At 44.7% G+C, this 23,698-nt stretch overlaps 3 protein-coding genes across 3 annotated transcripts; 2 read left to right on the top strand and 1 right to left on the bottom strand.

The window, feature by feature from the left end:
* Window positions 1-429: 429 nt before the first annotated feature.
* On the top strand, window positions 430-9,626 carry LOC108554992 (alanine--glyoxylate aminotransferase 2-like). The gene is made up of 9 exons (XM_017910459.1): window positions 430-505; window positions 1,786-1,887; window positions 1,956-2,074; window positions 3,738-3,972; window positions 5,649-5,742; window positions 6,490-6,698; window positions 6,774-6,999; window positions 7,695-8,093; window positions 9,246-9,626. Exons 2-9 carry the CDS (start codon window positions 1,823-1,825, stop codon window positions 9,351-9,353), a joined length of 1,455 nt encoding a protein of 484 aa, XP_017765948.1. The 5' UTR covers window positions 430-505; window positions 1,786-1,822; the 3' UTR covers window positions 9,354-9,626.
* Window positions 9,627-10,652: 1,026 nt separating this feature from the next.
* Vgn (vitellogenin) lies at window positions 10,653-17,860 on the top strand. Its single transcript, XM_017910434.1, has 7 exons — window positions 10,653-10,760; window positions 11,260-11,978; window positions 12,355-13,257; window positions 13,344-14,397; window positions 14,483-16,105; window positions 16,675-17,102; window positions 17,211-17,860. The coding sequence occupies exons 1-7, from the start codon at window positions 10,730-10,732 to the stop codon at window positions 17,778-17,780; spliced, it is 5,328 nt and encodes a 1,775-aa protein (XP_017765923.1). The 5' UTR covers window positions 10,653-10,729; the 3' UTR covers window positions 17,781-17,860.
* A 3,633-nt stretch (window positions 17,861-21,493) lies between these two features.
* LOC108554932 (putative vesicle-associated membrane protein 726) lies at window positions 21,494-23,374 on the bottom strand. The gene is made up of 4 exons (XM_017910348.1): window positions 23,205-23,374; window positions 22,438-22,654; window positions 22,193-22,348; window positions 21,494-21,678 (listed from the first exon to the last, which is right to left on the bottom strand). Exons 1-4 carry the CDS (start codon window positions 23,372-23,374, stop codon window positions 21,544-21,546), a joined length of 678 nt encoding a protein of 225 aa, XP_017765837.1. The 3' UTR covers window positions 21,494-21,543.
* Between the last annotated feature and the right edge of the window lie 324 nt (window positions 23,375-23,698).

Genomic DNA, 23,698 nt, shown 5'->3' with positions numbered 1-23,698 from the left:
AAGAAATATTCGCGAAGGAACGACGATTCGACACTCCCGTTCGCGCTACTCCGTTCGCCCAGTTTAAATCACGCGCGCCTCGACTACCCCGCTATGCAGATGCGGCGCAGAAGTTAAAAATACGAACGAGCAAAAATTCTGATCGATCTACCTCTCAGGATCTCCTCGAGATTTATTTTTCCGATTGCTATCCTCCTGTTTGTACAACGAAATTTGGGATATACGTGAATCGCGTGAAAATGGGTTAAAAATGCGCGGTAGTGAAAGGAAAAAGGGTTAATCGAAATCCTGGATGCGTACTCGCGCCACTAACTACCGCTGGACATGGTGGGACGGCCGCGGCGCGGAGGTGAATGCGCGCGCATCCCCTCGCCCCCCACCAACGTGACCGACAAACAGCAACGCGCTATATATGACGTCACCGGAGTAGGTCGCGGCACTCAGCTGACGGCTGCATTCAGAAGTCGAGGAACCGTGACACTTTACGATTACCACACGAGTTCAGGTACGATCCCACTGACTCTGCTCCTCCGTTCGTGCCGCGTGGGCGTTTAGCGATGACTTTGAGACCTTTTCCGCGTTCTTTCTCCTCTCTTCTTTTCTCTTTCTCGCGGTTATCGGTCGTCGACGCTTCATCCTTCTCGCTGCTTAAGTCTCTGGAGCAGGACCGTGATTGTGTAATTCTTCGAAATTTTTTATTCCTTTCCCTTTTTCGACGATCTATCAATTTTTCAATTTCTAAGGATTTTTCGATTTCTCATTTTTCAATTTTAATACTTTCAAGGAAGTATCGCGAAGTGTCTTTGGTTCTTTTGGATTATTATAAATGGGGTTATAGATTTTTTGGGTTGATTTAGGATTCTTTGCTTTATGTTTTATAATGATCTTTTTCGATGGACTACACGTTTATGGTTCGTAATTTTTTAATTAAGAAAAATGTGTCGCACGGTTATAAAATTTGTTTAATTAAAAATCGATCGTTGGTCAATAGACAGTGTCGAGTAAGGATGTTAAGTTCATAAGTGTTGCTCGTCCCGTGAATGAGTGGGCATTAGTACTATCGTGTAAAGTAGTTTAATGACGAGTGTCACGTAGGAATATCGAGATAATATTTTATTAACATTCCAGGATCGCAAAATTAATATTAATATCTGTCTGATTAACACCTGCTGCTAATTTTAAGACGAATGTCTTCCTTTTTGAATATTTGATCGATCTGAGATAATAAACAGCCAGTCTTTTATCTGTCATCGCGAATTATTGCCAACTCTTAAAATACACGTGACACAAATATTTCATAATACCACGATTTCTTAATACCTAACACCACGATAAACACATAACTCGAGGAATTTAAAAATCTCAAATGCCTTGATCATTGATTACATATTACACGATGATGAAGGATAGATATCGCGATGGGTTCAAGATTCGCAATCTATTTTCCTGTAACGATTTAACCGATATTGGCGTCAAATTATTCCACGATTTGGTATTTTATAATAATTCGAGACTATGAATTCGTGTAGTAGTCACGCGCACTTATCAGCCGCTGGAAAATTACTTATCCTATGGGGAAACGGCCGATATTTTCATTTATCACTGTATTTGCGTAAATATGTAAATACAGAGATACGTAGAAAATTTCTGAATAGAATAATTCAATTTTTCCTCATTTCTTTTCATTTTCGAGTTTTCCAACGTCGATTATGCTTCTTAATATGATAATTATATTAGCGATTAACATGCTTGATATTCATCGAAGTTATTATCGTGCTTTCTCAGGGTTTAATCGAGAAATTGCGTTAAACCATCTTCAAATATGGCGGAGTCTCTGGAACAGATGCCGAAATCTGAGACGATTCGACTTCGTGATCGTCACATCGGGTAAATATTCGATCAATTTGTTAATTATGGTTGCTATCACGAGTGAACAAGAAACGATCGTTTTGCAGGCAGGCGTGCAAATTGTTCTACAAATCGAATCCCTTGAAAATCGTTCGAGCTGAAGGACAATACATGTACGACGAGAGGGGCAATCGCTACTTGGACTGCATTAACAATGTTGCTCACGGTAAATCGATTAATAAAAATTATCAAAATTATCGGGAATGTGTTATCTTAAATGACAGTAAACATATTTAATAGAAGATTGTAAATTAACAGTATATATATTTAAAGACACTTTGACCAACAGAAATAAGGATAACACACAAAATAGGTACACTATGTGTGTACATGCGATGTTTCGTAAACACATATGAACACACGAGTTGTACCTCCTACATAACATCAAACGTATATCCATTGAAACGACTGGTTTTCTATTTTTACTAGAAACCTGTAGCTGCTTTGACGAACATGTAGCTTCTTTCAGATAGACGCGTTATTACATACACCTGTCTAATTTTAACATACCAGTTGTAGCACGTGAAACATCTTATAGGTACAAGTACTAGGACAGAAAGAGTCTTTGGAAATATAATTATTGACCGATTAACGCTAGAACTACCAAAAGTGTCAGAATGACATGTCTCAGACGTTTTATCTTAGCAATTGCTGCGAGTATGCTTTCCATTTTTATTCGAACGTGATGGTAACTATTATTATTAATGCTAGAACTGCCAAAAATGTAAAAATGACATGTCTCAGACATTTAATCATCGCAATTGCTGCGAGTATGGCTTCAATTTTTATTCAAAAGTGGTGGTAACTATTATTATTAACGCTAGAACTGCCGAAAGTGTCAAGGTGACATGTCTCAGACGTTTTATCTTAGCAATTGCTGAGAGTATGCTTTCCATTTTTATTCGAACGTGATGGTAACTATTATTATTAATGCTAGAACTGCCAAAAGTGTCAAAATGACATGTCTCAGACATTTTATTTTCGTAATTGCTGCGAGTATGCCTTCGATTTTTATTCAAAAGTAGTAGTAACTATTATTATTAACGCTAGAACTGCCGAAAGTGTCAAGATGACATGTCTCAGACGTTTTATCTTCGCAGTTACTGCGAGTATGCTTTTCATTTTTATTCGAACGTGATAACTATTATTATTAACGCTAGAACTGCCAAAAGTGTCAAGATGACATGTCTCAGACATTTTATCTTAGCATTTGCTGCGAGTATGGCTTAGATTTTTATTCAAAAGTGGTAGTAACTAGTATTATTAACGCTAGAACTGCCAAAAGTGTCAAGATGACATGTCTCAGACGTTTTATCTTCGCAGTTACTGCGAGTATGCTTTCCATTTTTATTCGAACGTGATAATAACTATTATTATTAACGCTAGAACTGCCAAAAGTGTCAAAATGACATGTCTCAGACATTTTATCTTAGCATTTGCTGCGAGTATGACTTAGATTTTTATTCAAAAGTAGTAGTAACTATTATTATTAACGCTAGAACTGCCAAAAGTATCAAGATGACATGTCTCAGACGTTTTATCTTCGCAGTTACTGCGAGTATGCTTTCCATTTTTATTCGAACGTGATAATAACTATTAATATTAACGCTAGAACTGCCAAAAGTGTCAAAATAACAAGTCTCAGACATTTTATTTTCGCAATTGCTGCGAGTATGGCTTCGATTTTTATTCGAACGTGATCGTAATTACGTATGCTCTTTCATTATCGCTTCGATTACGAATATAGGTACTCGTTAGAAATCGGTAGTTCTAGCGTTGATACGACGAAGTACATAAACGAGCAATGAACTAAAGGAAGAAACTTGCAGTGGGCCATTGTCATCCTACGGTGGTGCGTGCGGGCCAAGAGCAGATGGCTCTGCTCTCCACCAACAATCGTTTCCTGCACGACAATCTGGTGATATGCGCGCAACGGCTGACCTCGCTACTTCCGGAACCACTGTCCGTCTGTTTCTTGGTGAACTCCGGCAGCGAGGCCAACGATCTCGCGCTTCGCCTAGCCCAGACGCACACCAAGAACAAGGACGTTATCACTCTCGATCAGTAAGTCATCCTGCTAAACGAGACCAGCGACAGAGACCGGAGACAGAGAGCTTCCGAGAAAACTGTTAGACACCAAGTACCACTGCGACGATCTCGTTGTCTCAAAAGTGGAGCAAGCTAGCGATCGGTTACCCCCAAAAATTCGTCATACTGGGTGAGAATTTGGAAATTCCTCACGCGTTGGAAACTCACGAAATAGATCCGCAAGATCCACAGAGAAACGAGATCGTGGCAATCCAACAGGACCCCACTGCTTTTAACTTTTCCGACTAAATCTGCGTCCCTCGATAAGAAAAGAAAGCGGAACACCCTGCGTAGTGCCTCGTGAAACGTGTCTCGAACATTTCCAGGGAGCCTTCGTTTTATCCTTTCGATCAGGGCAAAATTCAGTTGGGTAGCCATACGATGAGCTCCGACTAGTGTAACGAAGCCGGTAGGAACACGATGATTTTTCAGGCTACGATGATTTCTCTCAGCCAGACAGCTTCTTTAATCGACAGCCGACTAATCGTGTGGGTTTTCTTTTTTGCCTGTTTACAGCCGTTCGCATACCCATAGGCGTGCTTGAAACACGTGGAAGAATGCAACTGGACAGAGGAGTCGACGAGACAACCACGGAGGTCATTGATCATCCGATCGACGAATTTTCGTGCACGCGCAGTCACGCCAAAGTCGCGTAAAGCTATTGTCGTTTTAGGTGACACGCGCGTGTCGCGCGACTGCCATACGACAAGTCAAGGAATACGGACGAAAGTTGGCAACGCAAAAGTAATTTTATATATCCTCATAGAGAATATCCAAACATGGGGAGGATGCGACTCGAAGTGGACGAATGTTCACGATAGAGATGAGGCTCATAGAGGCTAACAGGGTTGCGACAGCTGGACACAGCAGTTCGACTGGATCGCGACAGGCGAGGTTACGTTATCAAGGGTGTGATCGTGAGAATATCCTCGTCAAGATTATTCAAAACTCTTCGATGACTCGTTACGATCAATCCTTGTCTCGAAGAAGGTTCAAGTTGGATCTGAATAGCTACCGATAGACGCGTGTTTATCTTCCGGAGGAGATAAGAATCACGATGTCAGGCGAATATCAACCAAAGTTAGACAGGTACACCGAACAGGTGTCGTCGATCAAGCTGAGATTAAGACAGATTAAAATCACCTACGTTCATAGACCAATTAACGATCCAACGATTCACAAAGGGTCCCTTTGCAGCTGCGCTAGCCTAGTGTCCTCCGTGTTCACCCTCTGCTTTGCAAGCGACCCGTTGTGAACGTGTGACGCGTCGCGAAATTAGACCTTTTGATAACGTAATCCTGCGTTAGCGTAATTACGTCGAGTCGGCTGCGTGGCCCTGTCTGCCTCGTGGTCCACGTGCAAACTGTGACAGCGTGAGATGCGTACGCGCGTTCGCGAAGGATTCGCGATACGTTACTTGTACTCTTCCTCTTTCTCGATGACGAGAGTCGTCTCGACGACGAGAGGAGCGAGCACGAAGAGAAGAGAATGAGAATTTTCAGGACGCGCGAAGAGGATGAGATGCTCTTTGAATCGACCCTGTCATTGTGGAGGATCGCAACGAAATGACCGCTTAGAGTTAGAGCTTGATAGAACAGTGCTGAAGTGGCTGAAAAAAGCTGTCGTTCAACGTTGTTCTTTCTTGCTTTTAGTGCTTATCACGGCCATTTGACCTCGATGATCGATATTTCGCCGTACAAGTTCAACAAACCGAACGGGCCTGGCAAGAAAGATTGGGTTCACGTGGTAAGAGACATCGATTCGAACAAATATTTTCATCCAAACCTCGATACCTAATCTATCTGATCCCATAAAACAGAGATCAGCAATTCTCACCCTTTGATTCGTAGTCAGTAACCTGTTTCAAGCATAATGCTATGCATAGTTGTCAATATTTTGACACTCCTTTGGTCAATAACTACGTTCTATCTAACTATCACGAAGTGTATCCGTTAGATTATATTACCACGCAAAAGTACACGTTTCAAGCAATAATTTCTTACCTTACGGTTGAAGTTGCGATGACGGATGCCATAGTAAACAGCAAGGTCACATTGAAACACATCTAGGTACCCCGAGTCACTACGTCCGGACACGACAGGGGTCAACACGTAACTGAGACGGAAATACGTGGACGAAAATCGACTACAAGCTTGTCCCGTGTTGTTTACCTTAGGTTCTAACTAACACGTCTCTCGCCCGTTGCACTCGTGTTCGACCCGATAGGTTTGCCGCTAGTCTCGCGCGAAACTCCAGACAAAAGGGTTAAAGCTATAACAAATCAATTAAAACAGTATGACCAATTGGATTAAAATTACGTGACATTTCTCATAAGCCGATTACTCTGGATCAAAACAAGCTACCCCTTTCAGTGAACGGATTGCGGATCTCTGACTTAAAATGGAAGAGGAATGTCCCAAAAAGTTCTAGATTGATCAAGCTTCCAAGGTTTCCTTTGAGCCTAACCTGACACTTTCTCTGCTTAATTTCCAGGCACCCTGCCCGGATGTTTACCGAGGGGTTTACAACGAAGTCGAGCACCCTGGCGAAGACCTTGGCGTGAAGTACGCGAACACGGTGAGGAACATTTGCCAGAATTTGAAGAACCAAGGCAAGGGTGTCTGCGCGTTCATCGCGGAGAGCTTGATGTCAGTCGGCGGTCAGATCCTGCCGCCGGAGAATTACTTCAGGAACGTGTATAAGTGCGTATACTTCCCTTCTATCCTCGAGTTTGACAGTGTATCGGTGACTTCTTCGAATATGGCGAATAATTACAGGCACGTGAGAGAAGCCGGAGGTGTCTGCATCGCGGACGAGGTTCAGGTTGGCTTTGGACGGGTTGGCAGTCACATGTGGGCCTTCCAGCTGTACGGCGAGGACGTGATTCCGGATATAGTGACCGTGGGGAAGCCCATGGGCAACGGGCACCCCGTGGCCGCTGTCATTACCACCCCCGCCATTGCTGGCAGCTTCAAAGACACTGGGATAGAGTACTTCAACACGGTAGGTGTGCAGAGTGATAGGTGAAACTTTCCAATTCCTTCTGCAAATAATTTCAAGGTTAAATGCCTCGTATAACATTCAGGACGTTGCCTGGGAATTTGGAAACATTTTAGGATACTTTTGCAAGAGAGATCGGTGTGAAAAATTGCTAGGCCTTCTTGCAGAGTGGGTGAAAAGTATTCAAAAGCTCGGAAAAGAAGCTTGACGGCTATTTCTCTTCATATAAGAAGAATATGACAGCTTCGAATATTTAAAAGCCACGATTACTATAAATATCGAATACATAAGAGTCTTTCAACTTTCAAATAGTTTATTATATAATTATAATAATTTGAAGCATTCGTATAATTCGTATTTAAAAGCTCGAGAAGCTCCTTCTCTTCACGAGAGAAGATCCTAAGAGAGCTTCGAATATTCAAAACACTCGACTACTATAAATATCGAAGACTTTCAATCTTCGAGTAATTTATTATAAAAACGAAAAAGAAATTTATCTATTGCTACCCTTTTACTCTCTGGGCCTCATGAAATGAAATTCAACTAGACTGTCGACTATCAAATAATTTATTACAACGCGAATCTCTTTTTATTATAGCGTGCCCTATTGACTTAACTAGCATTAGAAACAGTGCTAATTTAATCATAAATTTTCGCAGAAATGATCACGAAGCGCTTACCGATTCTTTTGTCCGTAGTACGGCGGAAATCCAGTGTCCTGCGCCATAGCGAACGCCGTGATGGAGGTGATCGAACGGGAGAACCTTCAGGAGAACGCGTGGAACGTTGGCAAGCACTTGATATCGGAGCTGAGGAAACTGGCGAAGCGACGAAAGATCATCGGTGACGTTCGTGGCGTGGGACTATTCGCTGGCATTGAACTCGTCCGTGACAGGGTGAAGAGGATCCCGGCGACAGCGGAGGCTAAGCACGTAGTGTCAAGGATGAAGGAGAAGAAGGTGTTGATCAGCAGCGACGGTCCGGATGACAACATCCTGAAGCTGAAACCACCGATGGTGTTCACGATAGAGAACGTGAATCACCTGGTCTCCACCCTGGACGAGGTCCTCGAGGAAGTGGACATCGATGTCGAAGAGGTGATTATTACTCAAGAACGTTACCGAGAGGTATCATCGAGGAAACGTAAGGAGAGAACGAACGGGGATCATTGATCGAGGATTTTTATGATAGAGGAAATGGTAGGGGTGGTTACGTCGAGAAGTTTACGAAACGGTGAACAGTTTTGGAAGATTTTCTTGTACCATGTTGACGCAGGATTGCGCGATTATGTCGCAACGCAACGAGAGAGTGTGAAAACTTCGCGAAGATCGAAAATCGAATGTCGTAACTTCTACGAGTGCAATTTGTTTTTCTGAATGGAGAGAAAGCGCTGACGTTGCAAGGAGATGGCGATAACGTGGCGAGATGAGCGCAGTTTCTCGATCAGCATTGAACACGTGTTCGAGTGACCACGCTCGTACCGTCAAATAAATTCGAAGTCATATTTTATCTCTTCTCTACGAAATTATCGTTTTACTAACATCTCGGTCGAAGAAGTTTGTCAAGTCTTTTAGCCTCTTAACTCTTTGCGGCACAGGATTTCGGATAGTAAAATAAACCCATGTTGCATAGAAATTTTATCGCGTTTTAAGTGAAACAAAATTGGTACAGGGCTAATTTTTATAAAAATCAACCCTTTGCACTCGGCGATTCTTTCGTTACAGAAAAATATTAATTCGAGGACTTTCTGTCATAAAGTTTAGGATATTTTTAAAACGGTAAATAAGAAATCGTATGCAAATTAAGACGTGGAATTATTTTATCGTTGAGTAATTTTAGATTTGATATATTAATTAACATCGATCTCTAGAATGTGATTAAATGGCGACTGAGAGGCGCCTCACGAGTGCAAAGGGTTAACTTTTAAGTCATAAAAGGGTTACTTTCACGATTTTTCACATAAAACCAGGAAAAAAAGATTGTCTAGCATACTGAATTTGACTTATAACATTTGTCGATGGTATTACCAACTGTTTTACGTAAATAACACGAAATATAAACCTATGCGTATGCACCTATTGCATGCGTATGCAGATATTGCATTAAAAATGTCCCATCATGCATTACGGCGCATCAAAATGGTGGGACACTTTTAATCCCAGCATGTTCGAAAGAGTTAATTTAATTATTTTATTGTTCCACGTATACCTCGTTAATCCAGGATAATTAATTAATTCGCATGGTTTCAGAAGTACAAGCCTGCGACCACCATTTTGAAGGCAACGATTTCCAAGATGGACGTCGAGACGGATAACGCGCGTCCAAACGGGAAGCCATTATTGGTCCACGCTAAGTAACGATTAATTTAACCTGAGCTTATACATATTTATAAAACGCGACGATTGTATGTCATATATTTAAAGTATTACTGTTCGTGAGATGAATGAATATTGTTAAACCTGTTGTGCATGTTACTGGAATGGAGAACAGTGTACGCCAATGTAAAAAGGATTGCAAGTGGGCAGAGAGAGATAAGACTAGGAATTAAGATTCAATTAACTATACGAATACGTCAACATCGTGGAATACGTTTTAATAAATTCTATTTTTACGTACTCACTTGTCCCCGTCATATTTTCCTCTCTGAAATTTTTCAATCGCAGACACGAAAAACGAAAAACAGTCGGACGAACCAGCTTAGGAACAATGATACAGTTTTAATAATTACTTCGTTTCTTGTTTGCTCCTCGATTCACAAGGCCCCCTCGATAACCTACGATTTTTTTATTTGTCATTCGGTTTAAGCTGTCGTCATAATAATATCGCGAAAACAACAATTGGAATTCGCCATTGGACAGACATTTTGAGATTTTCCGGTGTTTATGCCACAGCGAGATGACTATGGCGAGTGATGACGACAGTGGGACGTGACACAGGTTTCTTCTAGATCTCTCTAGGACGTAGCGGAAGCTTAGACTTCCTCGAATTACTATCGCTGTGACCCGTGACCCCACGTGTATCGATGTCTGCTCACACATTATAATTAATTCTAATACTTATGACGAATCTCCTTTCGATTACACGCACTCCCGAATATTTCGATGAGCAGAGTCTGAAATAACTTCGAGCAAGTCACCGATGCAGGTGTGCATTCGTGAATCCATTGGATTTATTTTCGTCAGACAACGCCTTTTCCATCCCTTAATATCTAAGAATCGATGGACACCTTAGGAAATCTCGAATTTTGCAAAAAAATGTAAGAAAATACCAAAAATAAAGTAAAATGAAACTGAGAATTGGAATCAAGCTATAGGGATGACACAAAGTGGATATATAACATAGAATTTTAATGACAGGTTGAAAAATTCACCAGGATATTTATAATTTTTCGGATTCGCGGATCATGGCCGAATCCAGGTTGTTATCTCTAAGAGATTGCTTCCGGATAAAAGAATATCGTTTATCGGATTTATTTTTCCGAAGACAATGGTACTGCACCGACGAAAACACGCAGGTCGCCGAATAGATAAATAATTTGACCTGATCGAAGAACCAACTGAGATCGTATAGAAGGAGATAGAGGAAGGAAAAAATCGTAGATAACGTATACATGGCCGGAGTTGAAGCAGCAAGTTCATGGATATGCTCCTTACCGCTGAGTTGGCATAAGTAAAGTATAAATTTGAAGGCTGCAAGACGCAGCGTCACTTTCTCGTTTGCTACAGGCATCAACATGTGGCTACCTCTGACACTCTTAGTGCTTGGTAAGTGAAAGTGGAAAATTTTGCTCGAACCACCCCTTTCAGATTCCTTCACCTTGTCACCCACCCTCCCATCTACGATATGCGAATAACAGAAGCAAGGTTGACAACATTTTGCTTCAAATTTGGTGTCAAATATGGAATAATTAATTTTCGAAGGATATTCTTATCGGAATCGGTCAAAAATCTCGTATCATTTATTTTTATCTTTTTATTTACCTCATTATTATTACCCCCCATTATTATAACCCCCTCTTATTACTATCCCCCCATTATTATTACCTTCCATTATTATTACCTCCATTATTATTACCCCCATTATTATTATCTTCCATTATTATTACCCCTCATTCTAATTACCCCCCATTATTATTACCCCCAATTATTATTTACCCCATTTTCTTTCATATTCGTGCCAAATTCGCGCACGATTCCGCGAAATAGCTTTAACCAGGAACACTCGACAGGAAGGACGAATTAATTTCGTGAACCTTGTCCACAGCGGGAACAGTTTCAGCCGACTTTGACCATGGCTGGAAGGTCGGCACAGAGTACACCTACCTGGTGCGAAGTCGCACATTGGCAAGTCTAGACGAGATATCGGACCAACACACAGGTATCCTGATGAAGGCCTTGCTCACGGTACAAGTGAAGGACTCGCAAACGCTGGCCGCCAAGGTGTCGAAAGGACAGTATGCCCGTGTCCACATGTCGTTACCTCTAGGCTGGGACACGAAAATCTCTGACCTAGACCTGGAGCTCCTCGACCTGCCAATCCGCGGCACGCCGTTCGAGATCAAGCTCAAGCACGGCGTGATCAGGGACATACTCGTGGATCGCGATCTCCCTACCTGGGAGGTGAACATACTGAAGAGTATCGTGAGCCAGTTGCAGGTAGACAGCCAGGGTGAGAACGTGATCAAGACCAAGGAAATACAGGTACCGACCGACAACGAGCCCTTTGGGTCGTACAAAGTGATGGAGGATTCCGTTGGTGGCAAGTGCGAGGTTCTCTACGACATGGCGCCATTGCCCGTTCACATGATCCACATAAAGCCGGAATTGGTACCTATGCCGGAAATGAAAGGCGACGGACAGCACATCGACATCACGAAGACCAAGAACTTTAACAGGTGTGACCAAAGGATGGCCTATCACTTCGGCCTCATTGAGAATCCGCATTGGCAGGATGGATCGGACACGAATGGGAAACTGATTTCGGTGAGTGTATGGGGATGTATGGGAAGAGATTCGACGATTTACTAGCGACTCATTGATACTGTGGGGGTCCTGTCCCACCATCACTTGACGTCGGTAATGGCAGGTATCCTCGGTGGTAGGTAGATAGAAGGGACGGTTGGAAAAGAAAGGGATGCGTTTCGTCCCGGGCCTGCTAGCGGACACATCAGTAAGGCTTGCTTAGCAGGCCCTGCCTTAGACACTGTGGATACTATTGGAAAGACGGGAAGTTATATATATAGGAAACTGGGTGTTTCCCGAGGACTTGCGCGAAAGTCCTTGAAGGCGGAATCCATCTAGTGGCAAGGGCGAGAACGATGGTCGCTACAATACTAAACAAGAGTCTTCGCTGTTACAGATGTTCTCCACGAGCAGAATCGTGATCTCAGGCAAACTGAAGCGTTTCACCATCCAATCCTCGTCGACTACCAGCAAGATGCACATCCGTCTGAAGCTGAACGACAAGCAGAAGGGAATAGTAGTTAGCAGAATGAACCTGACCCTAGGAACCATACAGAAAGTAACGAACCGTCTGCCCCCGGTGAATAATCCAGAGTCGACTGGCAACCTGGTGTACACCTACGACAACCCCTTCTCGAAGATGGAGGAACGCAGGGTCGGTAAGAACATCCCGAGTCTGGGCTCTAATGCTGTGACTTCGGACAGCGTTAGCTCTATCAGCTCGAGCGAAGAAGGCATGGGCAAGCTGAAGCAGAACCTTCGAGGAACCTCCAGTTCCAGCGAGTCTAGCAGCTCGATTTCCAGTAGCGAGGAGAACGATTTCTGGCAGCCCAAGCCCACCTTGCAGGATGCTCCTCGTATTCCTTTCTTGTCCGAATTCGTAGGCTCCAAAGGCAAAGTCATCGACGAATCTGTCAAAACCAAGGTCAAAGATCTCCTTTTCGAGGTCGCTTATGAGCTCGATGACCCGAGCAACATCCCTGACACCTACACCCTAGAGAAGCTCTCTATCGTGTGTAGCCTGCTTCGCACCATGAACAAGGATGAAATATTCGCGATCGACAACAAGCTGCGTTACTCCGACGAGCTGAAATCGGGCAGCAAGACACAGGTGATCAAGGAGAACGTTTGGTCCATGTTCAGAGACGCCATTACGCAAACTGGAACTGGTCCTGCTTTCTTGCTCATCAAGAACTGGATAGAGAAGGAAGATATCAAAGTAGTGGAAGCTTCGCAGATACTGATGAGGCTTCCCAAGACTGTTCTCATGCCAACTACCGAATACGTCAGAGCTTTCTTCGTGAGTACACTCGATGACGATTTCTCATTATCGATTTCTCGTTACATCGATGTACACTGACGCTTTTCGCGTTTGGAATTTTTCAGGAATTGGTGAAGAGCCCTAAAGTAATTAATAATCGAATCCTCCATTCAGTATCCATAGTGGCGTTCGGTGAGCTGCTTCACAACTCCCAAGTGAACAGCAAAACCATCCACAATCATTATCCTGTTCACACGTTCGGTCGCCCAGTGTCCAAGCACGATAAAACTCTTACTGACGAGTACATACCGTTCCTGGACAACGGGCTGAAGAACGCTGTGGAACAACGTAACAGCCCCAAGATTCAGTCTTACATCGCCGCTCTGGGCATGATCGGACACCCCAAGATCCTCTCGGTGTTCGAGCCCTATCTAGAAGGCAAACGTCCACTCACTACCTTCCAGAAGACGTTGATGGTAGCCAGTCTGGATAGACTGGCCGACACCAATACCAAATTGGCACGCTCGGTCCTGTACAAGATCTACCTGAACACCATGGAGAGCCACGAAGTTCGTTGCACCGCTGTCTTCTTGCTGATGAAGACCAACCCCCCGTTCAGCATGATGCAACGAATGGCAGAGTTTACCAACTACGACACCAATAAGCACGTGAACTCGGCCGTGAAGTCGACCCTGGAGGATCTAGCAAAGATGGAGAGCCCAGAATGGCAGGAACTAGCCAAGAAAGCTAGCATCGCGTTGAAACTGTTGACCACTCGTGACTACGGCTACCAATACTCTCACGGAATAATCACGGAGTTCATAGGCGATGAAAATAAATTATTCACTCAGCTAATCCTCAATTATATTGGCAGCGATGACACTATAATCCCTCGCGCGATATACCTGGCCACGTTCTCTTCCTTCTCAGACTTCAAGCTACCACCGAGCGAACTGGCGGCCATGATTTCCAGCGTGAGATCTCTCATGGACATCATCTGGAACTTAAATGACAAGAGCGAAAGGTCATCCGTGAAACTGGAGACAGAGAAGCTCGTGGAGGCATTGAACATCATACCCGGCGAGGCTATTCCTATGGAAGCGAACATGATGATAAACACGAAATTCGTATCGGCGATTTTGCCCTACGACGGAAACACTATTAAGAGAGCTTTTAGTCGTAAGTATAACTCGGTAGCTTTTAGAGAAATTCGATATAAAGTCAATGTTGTCTAAAAGCTGTCATGTATCGTTTAATGTTCTAGTGATAAAGGAGAAGTTAGCGATGCTGAATGAGAACACCAGGATCAACGAGCAGAAGTTTGCATCCTTCGACATGACACTTGGTCTTCCTACCGAAACCGGTCTGCCATTCGTCTACGACTTCAAAATACCAATTCTGTACAAAGTGAAGGGAATGCTGCAGGTTCAGCTAAACCCTGCCATGATGTACAGCGCAAAAACCGACCTCGATATCACCTGCTCGGCGATGATTCAGGGAAGAATCGGGTTCATCGCTCCGTTCGCAAAGGAAAACTTTATCGCTGGTATTGACACCATCTTCAACCTTGATCTTCCATTGAAACTGGACGTGGACGTGAACACGATGAAGCGTACCACGCAAGTGAAATTCTGGCCACCAGAGGAATATGACACAGGACGAACGTTACACTACAGCGTCGTTCCATACACTGCTGCTCATAACATTTTGAGTTTGCGACCCTTATTGTTGGAGAGTATAACGCAAAAGATGAAGAGTAAGGAAGCCGTTCAAATTAGACCCTCGGAAAGGGACAAGTTTGTGAATATGGAGCTCGAAGGTGACGAATCTGACGTCACAAAAGTATGGAACGCCGAACTGGGTGACATGTACAGCAAGGCCATGTCACCGTGGACCGCGGAAACCAACGGAGAGTTCAAGGCTAATATGTACATCAATCCTAAGAAGAGACAGATGAAACCAATAGTACTCACGTTGTCCTATGACAGTCTGAACATGGTACCCGATCCTAACGTCGAACAACAGTGGACCCCTGTACCTACAATCGTACAGCCCTCTAGCAAGGACAGCGAAAATCGCAGGAAGGAAATGTTGATGGAAGCCGGTAAAGGTATCAAATTGGCTAAATCGCATGTGGTAGATGTCCAACTGAAGGTTTCAGAGGAGTTTAATTCCGAACACATATTAACCGTCGCCTGGTCTAACAGCGACGTGGAGAATAAGGGACGACTGCTGACTTACGCGCGTATAGGCAACACCAACAAAAGCGACGTGCTCGAAGGTTGCTCCGCTTCTCAAGCTAGGCTCACGCCAGACAACATTCTCTTCAACGATGACATCTTCAAGATCAGACCCAAAGCAGAGTTTTCCGTCGAATTGCGTTACGGAAACTCCTGCGCTACCGGCAACAGGCTCAACGGTACAGGTCAAGTTACCCAAAGTAAGAAGCTGCAGAACCTGATCAAGAGTTCACCTTTAGCCATGGCGTGCAAGGAACAGATGAAACAGGGCAACAAGATTCTTCGAGCCTGTCAAAACGCCATCTTTGGCTCCCTGCTGTTTAACCGACTGAATATTACCCTAGACATCGAGTCGAAAGAAGACAGGGAGGCCATCAACTCGCTTCTCGAGGCTGGCAATAACATCATTGATTTGGACTCTGACGTGGACACTGTCAATCCCAAGAATGCTGGCAAGAACAGCATCGACATCAAGGGCAAACTGTCCGACGACTTTAAGAAGGTCAGTCTTCATATCCACGCACCTTCCATGGACATTCGTGTAGACGATGAGGACATCTCTGAGCTAGAAATCCTGCCTGGCAACATTTTGGGGTCTACCGACGACCAAGCAGACCTAGCGAGCTTGCTTTTCTCCGACGAACGCTGTAAGTATATCGCGAAGAAACCAGTCGTAGCTAAGATTCTTCCACTATGCCTAGTGTTTAGTAGCGTTTACTAGTCTTTCCCTCGACAACATGCCAACACAGGCATTGTCCTCGGGATGGCATTGGCCAATATCAATGTCATTCCGAAGATTAGCTTAAGGCCTGGCAGTTAGTTTACAAGCCAGTAGTTAGTTTCACTTCTTAATTTATTTTTATGACCACTTTCAGTCACCACGAATTTTCCTCGCGAGGGTGTTTCTCGCGTAAATGCCTTCCCGCGCAAGTATAGTTTTTGCCCGCGCGCGGTTTGGTGGGCTTTCTCCTGCCCTTCCCACACACTCGAGTCTTTAAAAATAGCCTTTAAAAAGCTCCTAGGACCGAGTCAATCTGACTTCGACCCTTTACACTGTGACTGCTGTCCTGACAGACCTGCTACGATACCTCCGACGAGTGCTATACCGCGAACCCTCGCGTCAATAAATAAATTCTTGCACGCGCAACAAACCGTATGCGTGTTCTCGAGCCAAGACGAAAACCAAGCTGATTTAACATCGTCTCCATTTCCCCAGCTTTGTGTATGCTGGATAAAACCAGGATCGAGACCTTCGACAGCAAGTCGTATCCCTTGAGACTAGGCAAGTGCTGGCACGTCGTGATGACAACGTATCCCAGGATGAACCCGGAGAAGCCAGACGAGAAACTGAGAATTCCCGAAGATAGCAGCGTGAGCATTCTCAGTCGGGAGACTGAGGACGGTCGCAAGGAAGTGAAGATTCTGCTCGGAAAAGATGAGATCGTACTCTTGCCTGGCCAGCCACTGCCAAAGGTTAAGGTGAACGGAATGGTGGCCGAGGTGACCACGGACATGAGCTACCAGCAGAAGGAGAAAGACGAGGTCATGTTCGAGATTTACAAAGTTGGAAGCAAAGCTATTGAGCTATCTTCCGACAAGTTTGACGTAAGCCTCGCCTTCGATGGAGAACGTATCCTAATCCAGGTAAGCAAAGATATACTCGCCTCTGTACAGGACCTCGAGTCTCTTACCTAACCTCTTCATCCGAGTAATCCTTATTAAGGATAATAACGAGTTAAAAATGTTTGACAGGCAACCGATGATTACCGCAGCTCCATCCGTGGTCTCTGCGGCAACTTCGACGGTGAAACCCTCAACGATTTCACAGGTCCTCAGAACTGCATATTCAAAAGTCCCGAGAAATTCACCGCCAGCTACGCCCTGACCAAGGACCAATGCGAAGGCCAGTCCCTGGAAATCGCGAAATCGTTTTCGAAGCATACCGACTGTATACCAATGGAGAAGACACGTCATAGCAACGTGATCAATGACATCGAGTCGGGCCGATCGACCACCGAGCTAGACAACTGGGGCTACCATTCGCAGCGAAAAGCCGGAGAGAAAAGTTGCATGAAGACCAGGACCGAGGTAAGAGAGATCAACGGCAAGATCTGCTTCTCCACGCGCCCAGTGGTATCCTGTACGCCTGGCTGCTCGGCCACCGAAACGAAATCAAAGGACTACCAGTTCCACTGCATGGAGGAGAATAATCGGTCACTGGACCTGAAGAGGAGGATCCAAAATGGTGCCAATCCAGACTTGTCGCAGAAATCTGTCGACATGTCGCATTCTATAGTGGTTCCTCTTGCTTGCACAGCCTAACTCAGGCGTGCACCAGTTCTTAGTGGCTATAGTAGTTTTGTATCTAGCGCGTGCCACGATATTTTAATAAAGCTCATCGTTTTCTATGCTAAAGCTTCTATATCCCTGCAATTTCCTTCCACTCGTTCACGAGATTTATCGTACTCACCTCTAAGTAGAAAGATGAGAATGTTCAACTGCAGAGCCGAATTACATGGAATACGAGGGATCGTGGATAGGGCATCTAAGACGAAGTTGCTTCAGGTGACAGTCCATTGCCTCGATCTTCTTGCAAAGATCCTCTTCCTTGGCGCAACAAGCCTCCTGTTCCAATTCTTTCCTCAGCCTACGAGTCTTCCTTCGTCCGCCATCTTGGTCCCTCGCGATATTCGACGACGATCTTTCGTATGCTTGGTCTATGGAAGCTTGCAGACGTATCCGATTTAACTTACGCTGATTCTTCTCATGATCCTCGAACGGCTCGCCTAAATTGGTCATTCATTAGAATATCGAACGGATCGTCAAGTTGGTTGAGTTACTTCTGAATATTGGCACGATTCCTGCTTCCAGACTCCTCTGAACCTCTCGAATTTCCCTTTCACATCTCTCGTAATACGTCCCACGTAAGATTAACGACGGTTTCTGGTCGATTTGACAGTCTCGACACTTCTCCTTAGACTTCGTTTTCCTCCTGCGCATGTAGCGTCTGTATTCCAAGCATTTCAGCATCTCCTCGATCAAAGTGAACTTGGTACTGTCGATCTTGGTGAGCACACCTGGCCGCTGCGCCGTTCTCAGCAAGTGGTGGAGCTGTAACGAAGGGAGCAAAATGACGACAGGGGTGGAACCTCGCAGTCGAGGCTTACCTTGAAGAGGACGAAGAGTATCCACTGCATCGATTCTTGCTCGATTATAGCTTGCACGACGTCTATCTCTTGCTGTCTGAACCTAATCGATCAAGTAGAGACGACAGAATGTGTCAATAATGCTTTTAATCTCTTGGCTACCGTGGGCGCCTCTAGATGCCTCTAGGTGCTTGGAAATTTTGTGTTTGTGACACTGAGAGTGCCTATAGGCGCTTAGAAATTTTGTGTTTGTGACACTGAGAGTGCCTATAGGCACTCGACGCAGTTTGGCTTTCTTTCACAAACATGCATCCCTATCCAAAAGTTCACCGTTCTCTGCGCACATCGTAATTCAATTCCTGTCATATGGTATGGCCGGTACGTGTCATAGTCTGCCATAGTCCAAGGGGTTAATTGCTTCGAATGATACTTAAGGATCTCGAGATCTTGAGACCTTCGCATAGTCTCGCGAAGGATCTCAAGTCGCAATCGTAGAAGGTATTGGAAAAATATGGAATTTCAGTGCAGTCAGTTTAAGAATTACAGGAAGCTAGCAAAGCTTTAGCAAAACTTTGTCAAATTGAAAAATACCAACTTCTTCATGCTCATCACCGTCTCTTCGTTCTTCGCGTACACCTGGTCCAACCATTGTCGCATTTTCCGAATGTCGAGGGCAGTTCTTCTGGTCCAGTAGCCACGCCACAACGCCTGGATCCTCGTGGCCATCTTGTCGTAATGATCCTGCCACATTTGATGGACACGTTCGATCAGACACCGATCAACGATCGTCCTGGTACGATAGCCACGCCAATGACGTTGAACGATGACAGCGCTCTCGTGCAGCAACCGGAAATGATTCCGAGTGAGGATGCCGCGGATCCAGGCCTACAGTGGCGAGCCGAATTTCCAATTGAAACGTTCTAATGTCAGGTGGACGATACTCTGATTGAATTTTAGTCAAACGAACGAAGCGATACACGTCCCCGAACCAGAAAATTAGCAGACACACCGCGATAAATTCTTTTTGCGAATTGCAAAATGGCGGAGTAGCAGTGAAATGCCAAGGAACGATGTCTCGTTTACATTGACACTTTATGACATATAAACTATGTTTAATTAAGAAAATTAATATAGGAAAATTCGTCGATATAAAAATAGAATTCACAAATTTTCTCTACCGTTCTTTCTCCCCTGGCTACATTCTTTTTGCGAATTGCAAAATGGCGGAGTAACAGTGAAATGCCAAGGGATGATGTCTCGTGTACACTGACACTCTATAGCATATAAACTATGTCTAATTAAGAAAATTAATCTAGGAAAATTCGTCGATATAAAAATAGAATTCGCAAATTTCTTTTACTATCGTTTCTTGCCTGGCTACATTCTTTTTGCGAATTGCAAAATGGAGGAGTAAGAGTAAAGTGCCAAGGGATGAAGTCTGGTGTACACTGACACTTTATGGCACATAAACTCTGTGTAGCTAAGAAAATTAATCAACTATCGTTTCTTCTCTGTCCACTCTGATTCAAAGATGGCGAATTATATATACAGTGGCTCACGAAAGTATTCGAACGCTATACATACTCCGAGGGAATACTCTAGCTAAAAAATTTCGATTTTAATGAAAGTATGCGTGTACTTAAAGCATAACGAGTCTCAGGTGGATCAATCTATCTTTGTTCACAGATATTCCTACTACTTCGTATAGGTGAAGTCATAATTCAAATCTACAATCTGATCTCTGCTCTCTTAAATTCAATTGTGCAATAATACGAGATAGATCTAAGCTTGTCAAATAAAAAATGCTTAATTTTTAGGGCTCTGTCACACCATAGTAAAAATTGCTGCCTATGATATCACGTTCAAGGAGCAAAAGAATCGTCAAGACTTCAATCCGTGATATTCCAATACCTCTGCAAATGCCATTTCCTGTCAATAAACAAATCACTCGGTGTGTTATTCGCTATGCTTTGCGTACACACGAACCTTCTCTAAATTCGGAATTTTTAGGTTAGAAAATTCCTTCGAAACGTTAGAACACATTCGTGGGCCACTGTATCTTCAGGTGAAGACCATACAGCTCCAACATAGGAGTTGCAATAACGAAAAAGCGAAAACAACAAGGGTTCGCGATGACTCGGATCGATGTGTCGCGATCTTGACCTTAAATAATCGATATCACGCCGAGCCGATAGTTACGACACCCAAGGCTTTATTATTAGCGTGCCTCGCGTTCAAGCTGGATAACAACGATAACTCGCGCAGAAGTTGCCGTTATCGAGCCCGGGGTTATCTTCTCGCGCGTTCTCCGGGACAGAGGACGGAGAAAAGAATCGACCGAACTTTTCTACGGGGCCCTGTACAGGTTACCCGAGACATGGATCGTTCACCTGTATCCTTCGTGCTGCGATGAAGTACAAATGTCTGGTTGCTTCCGCGGCGTGGTCCCAGCGTTCGATCTTCTCCTGGAAATCGACGAGGTCCACCCTAAACTCTGCCACGGACGCCATCGAGCAATTCTCCTTCGCGCGAGTGACTAAGTAATAAATAAAAATTCGTCGTTCCCCACAGATCTCATAGATCACCGTGTGAACGTTGCTCCGAATCCGTGATTATCGAACTCGTCACATATCCAACGAGTATCGAGTATTATCGAATCGTTCCGCGTCATCGCAATCGTTCCGCGCGAAATCGAATTGGCAGAGGTAGTTTCGATTATCGTACGAAGTTCGGATGACGATTCATCGATACTGCATCTACGTATGACCTCGCGAGTCTCAGTGCAATGTGAAAAACTTGAGAAATTATTGCTGTTGGCTGATAAGCAGGCTATCGTCTGTCAAGAAGGTGAGAAGACGAGTAACAACCGATAAATAGTTTATTCGCTTATATATTTCACATATCTGTGATTCTGGACAACAGTTTCGTCAGAGAGTTGCTCAGAGGATGCCTAGGTAGAGCAGAAACACGAAGAGGGTCGTGGAGAGGAACATGGTCGTCGCTGCCACCGCTGCCATCATGGCGTTCTTCCTTTTCCTGGATGTCCTCGTCAGCACGTGGAAGTCCTTCCGGGACTTGGTAAGAAAAAGAAAACGAGTGAAAAATATCGTACAACTACTCGGTGACTTCTATTGACCGATTGGCAATTCGTCCCTCGCCTAATTCCTTGTCATGACGATAATTGGCACGGTCAACGCTTGGAGGATTCTTTTCAGCGTATCGCGCGCGGTGTCAAAAGCTCTAGCTACGGCACTGATACGTACGTATCGTCAAAGTAAAAATGTGTCGAGCGAAACTGCACGTGTTTGCCGGTTTTCGCGTGGTTAATCGAGGCTGGATATCGAGGCAATTAATGGCATCGTCTCAGCGCGTGCAAATAAAAGAGCGTAATCTCGACACGCACTACCCTCGGCAAAATAAATGATTCGAACGTTGTGGTTGTACCCAGGAACGTGTGACGGGCTGCTATTGATCGGCAGCGTTTCAACGAGTATTTTTCATGCCGCCGATCTAATTACGTATCCTCGGTACCACGAATATGGGCCATCGAACCTAACACTGGAGTCTACCTTAAATTTCGCAATTTACCATTATTTGCAAGCTCTGAGTCTTCCGGACGAGTTCGTCGAGCCTCTGGCCCCTGTCAATCAGCTTCTGCACGCCTTCCATGAGAGCCCCGCGAATTTCTGCCAAATCACCCTCCAGTCTTGGTATTATTTCGCTCTCTTGTCGATTGTACTCGTCCTTGAAACAACGATCGTTAAATTCCACGTGAGGGACATCGGAGTTTGACAGGGGGAGGTCTTAGGTCAAAGGTCTTAGGCCCAACGTACGACTATCTTCTTCAGAGGTTTCGAGAGGTCGATGACTGCCAGATTGGTCAAATCGCTGGTGAGATCGGCCAGGATTGGCAGTTCCCTGTAAATGCTGCGCAGCCTTTCGAGGAACAGCTGAGAACAGGACTCCAACATGGCTGCCGACGAAGGGCAGTCCGGTTTCAACGTCAAACAGGCATAGTGCAGCTCGCCGATCAGCACGTGCACCGTGTATCTGCAGGACAATCGTATTTCCAAAGCAATTCCACGGAAATTGACACTTTCTTGGTGGACCGATAGCTTCACCCACGATGCTTAATCAATTACTCGGATTTTTCTCGGAAATATCGCTCGGCTATCCGAAATCGACGTGACTGACAAGGAGGGCATCTTTCTTACTTTTCAATCAACCTCTTTGTATTATTTATCGTATATTCCGTACAATTTTTATATTCTCGTAAAACCGCTATCACGTGATACGAAATTTTAACGAACACGAACGTGAACATGAACTTGTTAATTGGCGCGATAATGGCGAAAATAAACGCGAGAACAATGTGCAAACACTCTGTGTACCCACGGAGTTATCTGTCAGCTTTATGTTCGAAACTTCTTTGCATAAGACATGTCTATCGTTAGCAACAGTGGCGAATAACTAAATCGAGGATTGCGACAGTCGAACGACATTTCTCGAGCAACGAAATTCCACTCTCTGAAATTTTCTCTGCTTAAAATCGCAACTTTTAGCAGACAGCGATCGTCGCGATTGAAATTAGCGCGCTTACTTGCCCCTATCGAGGCTGATCTTATCGTTCTCCAGCGACTTGAGTCCGTCGACCGTGCTCAGTGCGATCGCCCTGTACGCTGGGTCCTGCTTGGTCGGGTAATCCGCCACGATCTTGCACCCGGATTTCTCCCAGAACGCCACCAACGCGTACTGCACCGTCTTGTTCATCTTCCACACTGGACACTGGTTCACCGGTGGAAACAGAGACACATCCGGGGGATTAGACGAAACGTGGTTCACCGCGACGCGACGTCCGACGCACGATTCATCCCTTCGCTTCCTTCAGCTGGGTCTCACTCAGCCTCCGCGGGTTCGAGACGGGTCCCTGGTGCCGTGGACGCTACCGAAAATCGTGGCCCGTCGACTTGGGCGAACGCAGACGGAGCACTCGCGACGTGGAACACGGTAGATCATTCGCGGACCGATCACTGGGACGTATCAGTTTCAGAGGCGGGCAGAGGAACGACAGGCAAACACGGTGCTCTTAGTTGG

The sequence above is a fragment of the Eufriesea mexicana genome, unplaced genomic scaffold (genome assembly GCF_001483705.2).
Source record: "Eufriesea mexicana isolate 0111107269 unplaced genomic scaffold, ASM148370v2 scaffold100, whole genome shotgun sequence".
NCBI classification, from domain to species: Eukaryota; Metazoa; Arthropoda; class Insecta; order Hymenoptera; family Apidae; genus Eufriesea; species Eufriesea mexicana.
This window is presented reverse-complemented; position numbering and strand designations above follow the sequence as displayed.